The following is a 15,446-nucleotide window of genomic DNA, read 5'->3' on the forward strand; positions in this document are numbered from 1 at the left end:
CGGGAGAGTCTGAAATAAATACAAAAGTCGAGGGAGCACGCTCATCTTGACGGAATTTATTCTGCCTATCCATGAGATGAAGTAGCTGGACCATTCCAGCAAATCTTCCTGGATTGTCTGCAATAAGCGGGGATAGTTTGCTTGGAAAAGCTGATGGTGATGATGGGTCAGATACACACCGAGGTATTTGATTTTCTTTGCGTACCAGTTACAGGGAAGGATAGTTTGAAGGTCTTGTTTGAGAGCTGCTGGGATATGAAAGTTGAGGACCTCTGTTTTATTAATATTTATTTTATAACCAGATAACTGTGAATACGAGCTGATCTCAGATAAGAGAGCAGGGAGGGACTGGGCTGGGTCTGTGAGGGAGATCAGGACATCATCAGCATATAACGCTATCTTGTGTTCGGATAGGCCTGTGGATATTCCGCGGATAGTGGTGTTATCACGGATCTTTGCTGCTAGGGGTTCCATGATTAGTGCGAAGATTAAAGGGGAGAGGGGGCATCCCTGCCTGGTACCATTGGTAATCCCAAAGCTGGTGGATGAGACACCGTTAACCAAAACCTGGGCCGATGGGGAGCGGTAGAGTGCTTTAATCCCCTCTAGGAATTTTCCAGAGAATCCCATTTTGTCTAGGACCGCAAAGGCAAAGGACCATGAGATGCGGTCGAAGGCCTTCTCTGCGTCAAGAGCCAGAATGAGAGAGGGAGATTTCCGTTTTTGAATTGAGTAAATTAGATCTATAGCCCTTCTAGTGTTATCAGACGCCTGGCGTCCAGGGATGAAGCCGACCTGATCCGGGTGGACCAGACCGGGCATCAGGGGAGCCAGACGGTTAGCTAATATTTTCGCATATATTTTCAGGTCGACATTCAATAAGGAGATTGGCCTATAATTTAAGCAACTGGTCGGGTCTTTGTCAGGCTTTGGGATTACCACTATGTCGGCCCGGGTCGTCTCCGGCAGGAAGGAGGCTCCCTCAAGAATATCGTTAAATAGGGAGGATAGGTGTGGGGCAAGCTCTTTCGCGAACAGTTTATAATATTGGGCTGTGAAGCCATCCGGGCCTGGTGCGGCTGATGAGCGCATGGAACGTATGGCGGCTATTGTCTCCTCCACCGAGATCCGACTATTAAGGGTTTCTAACTGGGTGTCAGATAAGGCTGGGAGGGGGGTATCAGACAAGTATGCGCGTGCTCCCCCAGTCTCGTCAGACGACAGAGGGGGCAGGTCAGACAGGTTATAAAGGGAGCTATAAAACAGGCGGAAATCTTCGGTCATCACTTCAGGGTCATATGTATAGGTTCCCCTCTGTGGCGAGTATAACTTATCTATTGCGCCCAACGCCTGCTTGCGACGTAGTTTGTTGGCCAGTAGGGAGTCTATTTTGTCCATTTTATCATAAAAACGTTGCTGCAGTTTCCGAAGAATTAGTGCTGCGCGGTTAGAAAGGAGGGTGTTAAGTTGTCCCCGGAGGGAATCGATCTGAGGGAGCAGGGAAGCGTCGGGGGATGCCTTATGTTTGGATAGTAAGGTGGCTATTTCTGATTCGAGGGAGGCGATCTCCTGCGCGTTTTTTTTCCTAATCGCCGACGATTTCGCCAGCAAAGCGCCGCGAATCGTGGCTTTGTGAGCTTCCCAAAGGACATTAAGTGAGATGTCAGGAGACATATTTTCGGTGAAATAGTGTGTGATTGCCAGTCTAATTTCCTCTAGTGCAGAGGGGTGTTGCAAGAGCGAGTCGTCAAGACGCCATTTATATTTCCGGCGGGGCGTGCGGTATATATCTATGAGGAGGTAGACCCCAGCATGGTCTGTCCATGTCAGTGGCGTGATGCCCGCATCAGTAATCAGAGGTACGAGGGCCGAGGAGATGTGAATCATATCGATCCTGGAATAGTGTTGGTGCGGAGCTGAGAAATGGGTAAAATCTTTGGTGTGGGGGTGTTGGGCACGCCAAGTGTCACAAAGGCCGTGGTGTTTCATGGTGGCGGTGAGTGTACGGGAGGCCCGAGGTAGGGTCGTCATGGAAGCGTGAGGTGGAGGGCCGGATCTATCTAACGACGGGTCGATTATGGTATTAAAATCGCCACCCATGATAATGCTTCCCTGTGCTTCTCGTGACAGGCGTTTAGAGAGAGAGTCAAAAAATAGAGATTGGTCTTGGTTGGGGGCGTAGGTGGAGACCAAGGTGAGAGCCATAGAGCGGAGGGTACCCATTACCATAAGGAACCGTCCGTCTGGGTCTGTCACTGTCCTAGAGTGGATAAACGGGATGTTGCGGCGAATTAAAATGGCCACACCACGTTTTTTACAGTCTGCCGAGGCAAAGTAGGACTGGGAGAACCATTTGCCCTTAAGCTGAGTGTGGGAACCGGTGAGATGTGTTTCCTGAAGGAATGCTATGTCGACTTTCTCACGTCTGCAAGCACTCAGAAACACAGTACGCTTCCTAGGGGAGTTCAGGCCATTTACATTGACCGAAAATATTTTAAGGGACATGGCTATTCACGTGAGGGAATATGACAAATTGCCAAACATGATCCAATAACTTAGTTTGAGCCTGGAGGAGGCCACCCCTCTGGGTAGAGCATGAAAAGGAGCGGGAAGGTCAAGCAGAGGCCACAAGAAAAGGGAGAGGGTGAAGAACATAGAGAAGAAAAATCCCAAACGGGGAAACATCCCTGAAATTGTGGGTCCCATTCGGGGGCCGCAGGGAAAAAAAATTGTATAAGTAACAATGTAAGCAACAATAAGGGATTGTGGGGGGGTAACTGAGATACCATGTGAGAGGGTGTATGTCACCCGGGCCACAAGGGTTGAGAATGGTCGTGGCCATTTTTCATTTTTAAAGAACAGGGTATAATATAGAACCCAGAGAACTGTGTCCAAGCAGTAAAATTACAAACAAAAAGTTAAGGGGGGAAAAAAAAAAAAAAAAAAAAAATAAAGGGGAGGGGGAGGGGGGGGGGGGGGGGGGGGAGAGAAAAGAAGAAAAAAAAAAAAAAAAAAGGGGGGGGGGGGGGATACCATAGGAGTACAAATTAATTAAACTTAACTATAACAGCAATAACAAAGAATAGTTACGACATTAGATTTTGGACGGAGGTCAAATCTTCCGCAGCCGTTGCTCGTTTCAGGGCTGCACCAATTTTTCGTGGACAAACTGTAGCGGGGGTCACACCAGGTCAGGGAGGGTCGCTGTCCACAGTGCGTTGTCGTGTCACCCTTGTCCATTCAGGCAGGGGGGACTGAGAGTGTGGCGGTTTAGATGATGAGGCCGCCATGTCGGCTACAGATGATGCAGGGAGGAGATCCAGCTTTGCAAGCAGTTCCTGGCCTTGAGTTAAAGTCTTGACAGAGTGAACAGCGTTGTTGGCCGAGACGTGGAGTTGAAAGGGGAATCCCCATCTGTATCTGATCTGGTGCTGTCGCAGGACCCGGGTGACCGGTTGGAGGTCCCGTCGTTTTTGGATAGTGGAGGGAGCCAGGTCCTGAAAGATCTGTAGCTGCATGCCTTTAAACAGGATCTCTGGGGAGTCTCGGACGGAGGATAGGATTTTCTCTTTTGAGCGGAAATAATGGAAACGGACAATAACATCCCTGGGCGGTTGAGCAGGAGACGGTTTAGCACGAAGTGCTCTATGTGCCCTGTCACAGAGACACTCTTCGTCCGTGAGGTCTGGTACGAGGTGTATGAAGAATTCTCTCAGAAATGACGGCAGCGAAGGGCCGAGGACCGATTCTGGAACACTGCGTATGCGTAAATTATTTCTACGCGAGCGATTTTCCTGGTCCTCTTGTCGCTCTTTAAGGGTCTCCATTTCCTCGTGTAGCCTAGTGAGCTCTCTGTCAAGGCGATGTTGGGAGCGGCAGAGATCGTCGGTCTTTGTTTCCAAGGCGTCTGTTCGGTTGCCAAGGGCTGTGAGATCCGACTTAAATTCTGCAATGGCGTTCGAGAGTTCCTGTTTGAATGCAGACTGCACTCCCTCCAGTAGGCTCGACATTACCGCCTGTATCTGGGGATCGATACCCACTTCCGAAGAGCACGGAGAGGGAGGGGAGCTCGAGGTCATGTTGGCGTTCTGCGGGCCCTTAGATTTTGAGCCGAAGAAGTTAGTCGGGGCTTGCGTTACTTTTTTGTTCTTGGACATAATGGCATGTATGAAAAGGGGGGTGGGAGTGGGAGAGAAAAAGGAAAAGGGATCAGAAAATTATTGGATGATGGACACAGTCCGTAGATTGTACAGTGAGCGAGTAATCCAGGCAGGTCAGGCTGTTGGTCCACTACTCCGTGCCGGGTTCCTATGAGGATGGAAAACAAGTATTGCAGGCTCCAGGGAGCCCGAAGGACAGAGGGGGAAGCCGCAGCAAGTACGTAGAGAGTAATCGGGGGTCCAAACTGCGACGTATTCCGGGTTTCAGTTAGTGTAGAACAAGTAGCTAACAGTAACGGCCGCCAGAGGGGGATGGATTTGCCAGCTTTAGGTACTCCAGCAACGGAGTTGGGAGTAAAGTGCCAGGGAGTATTATATATAAAGTCCAGCTACTTAATTATGGCACGCGTAGTAGTTTATTGTGTTGCGTTATATCATCTTGAGAGTGTTTCGGGGATGTATGGATCCGATCGTCACAGTATTGGAGCCGTAACCCTTTCAGGTGCTATCCCTGCATCTGGGGTGGATCGCAGCCCGACCTTTCTCATAGTGGCCCGGGCACGCATGGTGGGTGTTAAAGCATTTTCTGGTCGTCTCCACTACGGGCGGAGGTGAGGTCCGAATCTATAGTCCTGCAGGAGTGAGGAGAGTGTGATATAGTGCAGCTTATCTTAACTCTGGCAGGTTGCCAGGAAGCAAGATGGCGGCCCTGGACTCCTGTCACAGGCTTCTATGGAGCAGGGGGGCAAATAAGAAATGGCTTCTGTGGCAGCAGTAATTACTCACTGTATTCCGGATGGGCTGTGCACTGAAGGGAATGCAGCCTACCTGAGTGTTATATTGACATCCAGGGCTGCACACAGGAGCGCACAGCTTACTCCAGACTGTGTCCCCGGAATCCAAGATGGCCGCCGCAGCACACACAGAGCTGCTTCTCTCCCTTCTTTTATCTTCTGTGGGGCTGTGTGGGGGTCCCCCCTACTGCTGCAGGGAACAGCAGGCCCTAGGGAGTGCAGGTAGGAGATGTGGGGACGTCAGGAGGGGTCCCTTGTTGGTTTCCGGCCCGGTCGCGGGGCACCCGCGCCGTGGAGCTCAACTCGCGGGTCGGCCCCAAACTCCAGTCCCCGGCTTTCCGGCTCGCCTAGGCCACAACCCGCAGGGACAGAGCAGGCTGTCCCCCGGCTCCGTGACCGTCGGCAGCCGGCTCCAGGGGGTCTCAGGCAGACAGGGGAAGCCCGGTGCCAGCAGCAGGAGGCACTTTGCAGGGGTTTTATACCGCTGGGCCCCGGAGCTCTTCAGGAACACGTCCTTGCTGTGCAGACGTTAGGCCACGCCCCCTCCCTACTTGATTTTTCATGTGGATCGAGCTGAATTGAGGACACGTCCGCAATTTTTGCCTAAAGTGGTTTCGTCGTTCCATTTGAATCAACCTATTGTGGTGCCTGTGGCTACTGGTGACCTGGAGGATTCCAGATCCCTGGACGTAGTCAGGGCCTTAAAAATTTATGTAGCCAGGACGGCTAAAATTAGGAAAACAGAGGCTCTGTTTGTCCTGTATGCGGCCAATAAGATTGGCGCTCCTGCTTCAAAGCAGACTATTGCTCACTGGATCTGTAACACGATTCAGCAGGCTCACTCTACGGCTGGATTGCCGGTACCAAATTCGGTTAAGGCCCATTCCACTAGGAAGGTGGGCTCTTCTTGGGCGGCTGCCCGAGGCGTCTCGGCTTTACAACTTTGCCGAGCGGCGTCGTGGTCGGGGTCAAACACTTTTGCTAAATTCTACAAGTTTGATACCCTGGCTGATGAGGACCTAGCGTTTGCTCAGTCGGTGCTGCAGAGTCATCCGCACTCTCCCGCCCGATTGGATGCTTTGGTATAAACCCCATGGTCCTTACGGTCCCCAGCATCCTCTAGGACGTAAGAGAAAATAAGATTTTAAACCTACCGGTAAATCTATTTCTCCTAGTCCGTAGAGGATGCTGGGCGCCCGTCCCAGTGCGGAAACTCTGCAAGACTTGTATATAGTTGTTGCTTACATAAGGGTTATGTTACAGTTGACATCGGTCTTGGACCGTTACTGTCGTTTGTTCATACTATTAACTGGTTATGTATGTTCCAGGTTACATGGTATGATTGGTGTGGGCTGGTATGAATCTTGCCCTTGGATTGCTAAATCCTGCCTTGTATTGTCCATCTCCTCTGGGCACAGTTCTCTAACTGAGGTCTGGAGGAGGGGCATAGAGGGAGGAGCCAGTGCACACCCGTAGTCAAAGTTCTTTTTAGGTGCCCTATCTCCTGCGGAGCCCGTCTATACCCCATGGTCCTTACGGAGTCCCCAGCATCCTCTACGGACTAGGAGAAATAGATTTACCGGTAGGTTTAAAATCTTATTTTTTTTTGCAGTGACCTGGTCAGTTTTATGTCAAGTGGTCCAATCGTTGCAATGGAGGTAATTGGAGATGAAGCTGTATCTTCCTGGAGAAAATTACTAGGTCCAACAAACTGTAGTGTTGCCCGAAGTGAGTCTCCAGAAAGTATCAGAGCCAGATTTGGCACTGATGGAACAAAGAATGCCGCTCATGGTTCTGACTCTATGGCTTCAGCTGCCCGTGTAAGTGTTCAACTAGACCTCTGAATCTAATACATTTCTATACATACAATATGAGCGGATTAAGAGGGAGATGTATCAAAGCATGGAGAGGTAAAGCAGAGAGTGATAAAGTACTAACCAATTAGTTTCGAACTGTCATTTTATAGGCTGTGTTTGAAAAATGACAGGCGTTAATTTGTTTATACTTTATCTATCTCCAAACTTTAATACATCTCCCCCTAAGTGTTTACCAATAGTTGTTTCAAATTTAAAATGGTTCTCCTACTTTCAGTCCACAAAATGGCTGCCTGCACTGTGTGAAAGATATGCGCTGATCTGCTGTTCTATGGCCCTCATTCCGAGTTGATCGCTAGCTGCCGTTGTTCGCTGCGTAGCGATCATTTAAAAAAACGGCTAAACTGCGTATGTACCGCAATGCGCACGCGCAGCATACGGGTACAAAAAGCATTGTGGTTTTGCACAGGTTCTAGCAATGCTTTCAGTCGCACTGACGGTCACAAGGAGATTGACTGGAAGTGGGAGTTTCTGGGTGGCAACTGACCGTTTTCTGGGAGTGTTTGGGAAAACGCAGGCATGGCCGGGCGTTTGCTGAGCGGGTATCTGACGTCATTACCGTGTCATTCGTCGCAGCAATCATCGCACAGAATAAGTAACTACAGGGCTGGTCTTGTTCTGCACAAAATGTGTTTGCAGCCGCTCTGCTGCACAGGCGTTTGCACTCCTGCAAAAAGAAAATACACTCCCCCTTGGGCGGCGACTATGCGTTTGCACGGCTGCTAAAAACTGCTAGCGAGCGATCAACTCGGAATGAGGGCCAATGCTCCTCTACAGTCTACATTAAAGGACAGAAATGTTGTTGCTAACTAGTTTAGTACAAGAAAGCCATTCTGAGTCTATATTTTTATGTGCTTTAACCTAATTTTACGTTTATAAACCAAAGAACTGACAAGCAATTGCTTCTCGAGATCAAGGGGAACGGGATTTTGCAAATGATATAAACGTAATTTTGAGCCCAACTGATAAAGGCTATACAGTATATATTGATGACTATATGGGATATATAAGTGAATGTAGGATAACAGTATGGCAATGTCTGTGGTTAGTAATAATAATAATAATATTAATGTACTGTTTATATTTTCTTCATTTCTCCATGTAGCCTGACAGAATTGTTGATGCCTCAGTTCATACAAATAAAGTGGTATGCTAGCACAGAATAGTTAGACATTTGTTTAATGATTTGTTATTTTTGCATAGACTTTCTGCATGGCTCATGCACTGAGGTTTATTCATCAGTTTTTCACCTAATGTAAAAAGATATTTTGTTCTATGGAGCTTGACATAAGTATTATAGATGTAGGCTAATATAGAAACCAATGCAATCTAGTAAAACACTGAGTAGGTAGCACTAATTGCATGTATCTTTTAAAAAAATAAAAGCTTTATTCTTTTTATGTAACAGATACATTTACCAATATCTGCCCTTTAAGTATGGTATAGAAGCTTTTCCATTCTCTTTGTAATTATCCAGCAGTCAATGCATATTTAATGAGGCAAACAGACTTCTTGCTTTGTGGTAGAAATCAATATAATTACACAAGACCTATATACAGCGGAGAACTCAGATGATGCACTGTCTCTGCTCGCTCCCTCACCATAGCAACAGGTTCTTTCTGTATACTTCCCTGAGGTTTCCAATCGTCCTGTGCCCGTGTTACCATTTGTAGTATTATTATTCTGCCTGATTTATAAGGTGTCACTGCTCTTCAGGGCCAGACAGTGGTGGAAACAGAACAAATATAAAACAGGAACATACAAGGTAGACAAACTAATTGCAGACGTGACTGAAATCAGACATTATGGAAGGCCCGGCTCATGACAGAGCTTACAAGCAGTGGATGGCAGTTTTCATACAAAAAAAAGTTGTTATTGTTAGGATCCCATAGGTAATTAGGTGATATATACGTATATATAAGTTTATATGTGTCTTGTAAAAGACATAATCTTTGATGAATAAACCTCATTGTAATGTAGTATTTTATTTTGGAATCTGTTTAGCTGGGGATTATAGCCTCTAGTTTTAGCTTTTTGAGACACTAGGTTTTTTTTGTTGTTGTTTTTTTTGTTTGCTATTCCTTCAAAACACAGAAATATATTCATGGTTTTTCTTTCCGATATTAGGAGTTAGAGTTTTTCTTTCCATCCAGTGGAGGTCGAGGACCAAAAAACACTGCAACATTCACCCAGTGTACTTGCTGCATTATTAAGCCGCATGCCGTGTTAGAAGGTAGGCATATTTATCTTCTCACTTAAAGTAACACTATATATGATGACTAAAAAAGGTATTTTTATGTTCAAATCATATTTTCATGTATATCGTCACTGGTTTTACAAAGAAAGCTTTTTAAAACGGAACTGATATTCATGTTTAGGTGGTCTGAATATGACTACAATATTTATCCTGTATTTCTGCTATTTATTTTTATCTAGAATTAATATTTCTTTTAGCTGTTATGTTATCCATTTGTTTCCAAAGAAATCATGAAAATAAGATTTTGTTTTTGAACATACACTGAATTTCTTAAATGGGTGTGACCTCTTGGCCAGTATATTCCTGTGGAATCGGGCAACGGTATGTTGTTTGTGGCAGTGTGGTCAGGTAGCCCCTAAGTCTCCCTGATACTGATATCTCAGAAAAGTAGTGTAGATACAGCTTGTAGACATGTGTTCAGCCGGACTAGGAGAAAAATTCAATGCAATTTTATGGCTGTCAGATCCCATTTTTGATCCCTGTTTTCTCTAACGTCCTAGTGGATGCTGGGGACTCCGTAAGGACCATGGGGAATAGTCGGGCTCCGCAGGAGACAGGGCACTTTAAGAAAGAATTTGGATACTTGTGTGCTCTGGCTCCTCCCTCTATGTCCCTCCTCCAGACCTCAGTTTGAATCTGTGCCCGGACGAGCTGGGTGCTACTTAGTGAGCTCTCCTGAGCTTGCTAAAAAGAAAGTATTTTGTTAGTTTTTTTTATTTTCAGAGAGATCTGCTGGCAACAGACTCTCTGCTACGTGGGAGAGAAGCAGCCCTACTCACTGAAGATAGGTCCTGCTTCTTAGGCTACTGGACACCATTAGCTCCAGAGGGATCGTACACAGGATCGCACCCTTGGTCGTCCGATCCCAGAGCCGCGCCGCCGTCCCCCTCGCAGAGCCAGAAGACAGAAGCTGGTGACAGAAGCAAGAAGACTTCGAAATCGGCGGCAGAAGACTCCAGTCTTCATATGAGGTAGCGCACAGCACTGCAGCTGTGCGCCATTGCTCCCACACTAAACCCACATACTCCGGTCACTGTAGGGTGCAGGGCGCAGAGGGGGGCGCCCTGGGCAGCAATTAGAGACCTCTTGGCAAAAGTGGGCATATATACAGTTGGGCACTGTATATATGCATGGGCCCCCGCCATATTTTTACACAGAAACGCGGGACAGAAGCCCGCCGCTGAGGGGGCGGGGCTTCTTCCTCAGCACTCACCAGCGCCATTTTCTCTCCACAGCTCAGCTGAGAGGAAGCTCCCCAGGCTCTCCCCTGCAGAATCACGGTAGAAAAGGGTAAAAAAAGAGGGGGGGCACATAAATTTGGCGCAAAAACAGTATATACAGCAGCTACTGGGTTTAACACTAAGTTACTGTGTGACTCCTGGGACATATAGCGCTGGGGTGTGTGCTGGCATACTCTCTCTCTGTCTCTCCAAAAGGCCTTGTGGGGGAACTGTCTTCAAATAGAGCATCCCCTGTGTGTGTGGTGGGTCGGTACGCTTGTGTCGGCATGTTTGACGAGGAAGGCTATGTGGAAACAGAGCGAGAACAAATGAATGTGGGGTCGCCGCCGACGGCGCCGACACCCGATTGGATGGATATGTGGAAGGTTTTAAATGATAATGTTACTTCCTTGCATAAAAGGTTGGATAAAGCTGAAGCCTTGGGACAGCCGGGGTCTCAGCCCATGCCTGATCCTATGTCGCAGAGGCCATCAGGGTCTCAGAAGCGCCCACTATCCCAAATTGTTGACACAGATTTCGACACGGATTCTGACTCCAGTGTCGATGGCTATAATGCAAAGTTACAGCCTAAAATGGCTAAAGCCATCCGTTACATGATTATAGCAATGAAAGATGTGTTGCACATCACAGAGGAAACCCCAGTCCCTGACAAGAGGGTTTATATGTATGGGGAAAAAAGGCAAGAGGTGACCTTTCCCCCTTCACATGAGTTAAATGAGTTATGTGAAAAGGCTTGGGAATCTCCAGATAGAAAACAGCAGATTTCCAAACGGATGCTTATGGCGTATCCTTTCCTGCCAACGGACAGGTTACGCTGGGAATCCTCCCCGAGGGTAGACAAAGCTTTAACACGCTTATCCAAGAGGGTAGCCCTACCGTCACAGGATACGGCCACCCTAAAAGATGCTGCGGATAGAAAGCAGGAGGGTATCCTGAAGTCCATTTATACACATTCAGGTACCTTACTAAGGCCGGCGATTGCGTCGGCCTGGATGTGTAGTGCTGTAGCAGCATGGACAGATACCTTATCTGAGGAACTTGATACCTTGGACAAGGATACTATAGTACTGACCCTGGGGCATATAAAAGACGCTGTCCTATATATGAGAGATGCTCAAAGAGACATTAGCCTACTGGGCACTAGAATAAATGCAATGTCGATTTCTGCCAGAAGGGTCCTGTGGACTCGGCAATGGACAGGCGATGCCGACTCAAAAAGGCACATGGAGGTTTTACCTTACAAGGGTGAGGAGTTGTTTGGGGACGGTCTCTCGGACCTGGTCTCCACAGCTACGGCTGGAAAGTCAATTTTTTTGCCATATGTTCCCTCACAACCTAAGAAAGCACCGTATTACCAAATGCAGTCCTTTCGATCACAAAAAGGCAAGAAAGTCCGAGGTGCGTCATTTCTTGCCAGAGGCAGGGGGGGGTAGAGGAAAGAAGCTGCACAATACAGCTAGTACCCAGAAACAGAAGTCCTCCCCGGCCTCCACTAAATCCACCGCATGACGCTGGGGCTCCACAGGCGGAGCTAGGCCCGGTGGGGGCGCGTCTCCGAAATTTCAGCCACAAGTGGGTTCACTCCCAGGTGGATCCCTGGGCTATAGAGATTGTGTCTCAGGGATACAAGCTGGAATTCGAAGAGATGCCCCCTCACCGTTACCTCAAATCGGCTCTGCCAGCTTCCCCCTTAGAGAGGGAAATAGTGTTAACTGCAATTCACAAATTGTATCTTCAGCAGGTGGTGGTAAAGGTTCCCCTCCTTCAACAGGGAAGGAGTTACTATTCGACCATGTTTGTGGTACCGAAACCGGATGGTTCGGTCAGACCCATATTGAATTTAAAATCCCTGAACATATACCTGAGAAGGTTCAAGTTCAAGACGGAATCGCTCAGAGCGGTCATCGCAAGCCTGGAAGGGGGGGATTTTATGGTGTCTCTGGACATAAAGGATGCTTACCTTCATGTCCCCATTTATCCACCTCATCAGGCGTACCTCAGATTTGTGGTACAAGATTGTCATTACCAATTCCAGACGTTGCCGCTTGTTCTCTCCACGGCACCGAGAATATTTACCAAGGTAATGGCGGAAATGATGATGCTCCTGCGAAAGCAAGGGGTCACAATTATCCCATACTTGGACGATCTCATAAAGGCGAGGTCCAGAGAGCAGTTGCTGATCAGCGTAGCACGCTCTCGGGAAGTGTTACAATAGCACGGCTGGATTCTAAATATTCCAAAGTCGCAGTTGATTCCTATGACTCGTCTGCCCTTCCTGGGCATGATTCTGGACACAGACCAGAAGAGGGTTTATCTCCCGATGGAGAAGGCTCAGGAGCTCATGACTCTGGTCAGAGACCTATTAAAACCAAAACAGGTGTCGGTGCATCACTGCACGCGAGTCCTGGGAAAGATGGTGGCATCATACGAGGCCATTCCCTTCGGCAGGTTCCATGCGAGGACCTTTCAATGGGATCTGTTGGACAAGTGGTCCGGATCACATCTACAGATGCATCGGCTGATCACCCTATCCCCCAGGGCCAGGGTGTCTCTCCTGTGGTGGCTGCAGAGTGCTCACCTTCTTGAGGGCCGCAGATTCTGCATTCAGTACTGGGTCCTGGTGACCACGGACGCAAGCCTCCGAGGGTGAGGAGCAGTCACACAGGGAAGAAATTTTCAAGGTCTGTGGTCAAGTCAGGAGACTTGTCTTCACATCAACATCCTGGAACTAAGGGCAATATACAACGCCCTACGTCAAGCGGAGACCCTGCTTCGCGACCGACCGGTGCTAATTCAGTCAGACAACATCACCGCAGTGGCTCATGTAAAACTGCCAAGGCGGCACAAGGAGCAGGGTGGTGATGGCGGAAGCCACCAGAATTCTTCGCCGGGCGGAGAATCACGTAAGTGCACTGTCAGCAGTGTTCATTCCGGGAGTGGACAACTGGGAAGCAGACTTCCTCAGCAGGCACGACCTCCACCCGGGAGAGTGGGGACTTCATCAAGAAGTTTTCACGCAGATTGCAAGTCGGTGGGAACTGCTACAAGTAGACATGATGGCATCCCGCCTCAACAAAAAGCTACAGAGGTATTGCGCCAGGTCAAGAGACCCTCAGGCGCTAGCTATAGACGCTCTAGTGACACCGTGGGTGTTCCAGTCGGTCTATGTATTTCCTTCTCTTCCTCTCATACCCAAGGTGCTGAGAATCATAAGAAGAAGAGGAGTGAGAACAATACTCATTGTTCCGGATTGGCCAAGAAGGACTTGGTATCCAGAGCTGCAAGAAAGGCTCACAGAGGACACATGTCCTCTGCCTCTAGGACAGGACTTGTTGCAACAGGGGCCCTGTCTGTTCCAAGACTTACCGTGGCTGCGTTTGACGGCATGGTGGTTGAACGCCGGGTCCTAGCAGAAAAAGGCATTCCGGTTTAGGTTATTCCTACGCTGATAAAGGCTAGGAAGGACGTGACGGCTAAACATTATCACCGTATATGGCGAAAATATGTTGCTTGGTGTGAGGCCAGGAATGCCCCTACGGAGGAATTCCGGCTGGGCCGTTTCCTTCACTTCCTACAGTCGGGAGGGACTTTGGGCCTAAAATTGGGTTCCATTAAGGTCCAGATTTCGGCCCTATCCATTTTCTTTCAAAAAGAAACTGGCTTCTCTTCCTGAAGTTCAGACGTTTGTAAAGGGAGTGCTGCATATTCAGCCCTCTTTTGTGCCTCCAGTGGCACCTTGGGATCTTAACGTGGTGTTGAGTTTCCTGAAGTCACACTGGTTTGAGCCACTTAAAACCGTGGAGTTAAAATTTCTCACGTGGAAGGTGGTCATGCTGTTAGCCTTGGCTTCAGCTAGGCGTGTGTCAGAATTAGCGGCTTTGTCACATAAAAGCCCCTAACTGGTTTTCCATATGGACAGGGCGGAATTGCGGACCCGTCCGCAATTTCTGCCAAAAGTGGTGTCATCTTTTCATATGAACCAACCTATTGTGGTGCCTGTGGCTATTCGTGACTTGGAGGATTCCGAGTTACTAGATGTGGTCAGGGCTTTGAAGGTTTATGTAGCCAGAACGGCTAGAGTCAGGAAAACTGAGTCACTGTTTATCCTGTATGCACCCAACAAGCTGGGTGCTCCTGCTTCAAAGCAAACTATTACTCGCTGGATCTGTAGCACGATTCAGCACGCTCATTCTGCGGCGGGATTGCCGCTGCCAAAATCAGTAAAAGCCCATTCCACAAGGAAGGTGGGCTCTTCTTGGGCGGCTGCCCGAGGGGTCTCGGCATTACAGCTTTGCCGAGCTGCTACTTGGTCGGGTTCGAACACTTTTGCAAGTTTGATACCCTGGCTGAGGAGGACCTTGTGTTTGCTCATTTGGTGCTGCAGAGTCATCCGCACTCTCCCGCCCGTTTGGGAGCTTTGGTATAATCCCCATGGTCCTTACGGAGTACCCAGCATCCACTAGGACGTTAGAGAAAATAAGATTTTACTTACCGGTAAATCTATTTCTCGTAGGGGGGCGTGGCCTGACGAGTAATGGAGTAGGACGTGTTCTCCTAGCTCCCCAGCCGACATTATCCTTAATATATCCTGCACCCCCTAAGTGACTGTATAAGTGGCCCTGTGCGGCTTTATGATTATCTGCTGCCCGACTTGGACCTCATTTCAAATAAATTTGGAGCTCGGTGTCCCTGCTGGGAACGTTAGAAAAACTGTTTGGTCTGACCTGCATGAGGCCGGCGCCATCTTGGATGGTGCTGCAGGGGAGCTGTGCCACTCGTCTCCCTCCCGGCGTTCCTGAAGTGCCCTGCGATCGGAGAGTGGACGCCGCGGGGGCCCCGCCACCTGCATAATACACCCTCCTGCTTCGTTTCCCCGCCGGACGTCCAGCGCGCCTGTCGCGGCCGTGGAGCCTGTGTGAAGCCGCCGGGCGCCATCTTGCGGTTGGCGGGCCGCATACACGGAGATCCGCCACCCGCCCCTGACAGCCCGGTGATAGCTCTGAAGCGGCCAGTGCGCCGAAAGCTGCCCACCCCCGCTGCCTGCTACAGGGGCCCTTGTCCCTGGGGGGGATATAACATTAACTGGGCTATCTGTGGGGTTTCCGGGCGCCATCTTGGGG

The 15,446-nt window shown here is 48.8% G+C and overlaps 1 protein-coding gene across 4 annotated transcripts in view; it reads left to right on the top strand.

The window, feature by feature from the left end:
• NME7 (NME/NM23 family member 7) overlaps positions 1-15,446 on the top strand; it is a 522,975-nt gene that overhangs the window by 275,041 nt on the left and 232,488 nt on the right. For 3 of the 4 annotated variants that reach the window (XM_063955652.1, XM_063955653.1, XM_063955655.1), the window contains 3 exons: positions 6,567-6,774; positions 7,934-7,975; positions 8,956-9,061. In XM_063955652.1, coding sequence (XP_063811722.1) covers positions 6,567-6,774; positions 7,934-7,975; positions 8,956-9,061 — 356 coding nt within the window. The remainder of the gene's footprint in view (positions 1-6,566; positions 6,775-7,933; positions 7,976-8,955; positions 9,062-15,446) is intronic. The other variant, XM_063955654.1, reaches the window with a different exon arrangement.

This window comes from Pseudophryne corroboree, chromosome 2 (genome assembly GCF_028390025.1).
Source record: "Pseudophryne corroboree isolate aPseCor3 chromosome 2, aPseCor3.hap2, whole genome shotgun sequence".
Taxonomy (NCBI): domain Eukaryota; kingdom Metazoa; phylum Chordata; class Amphibia; order Anura; family Myobatrachidae; genus Pseudophryne; species Pseudophryne corroboree.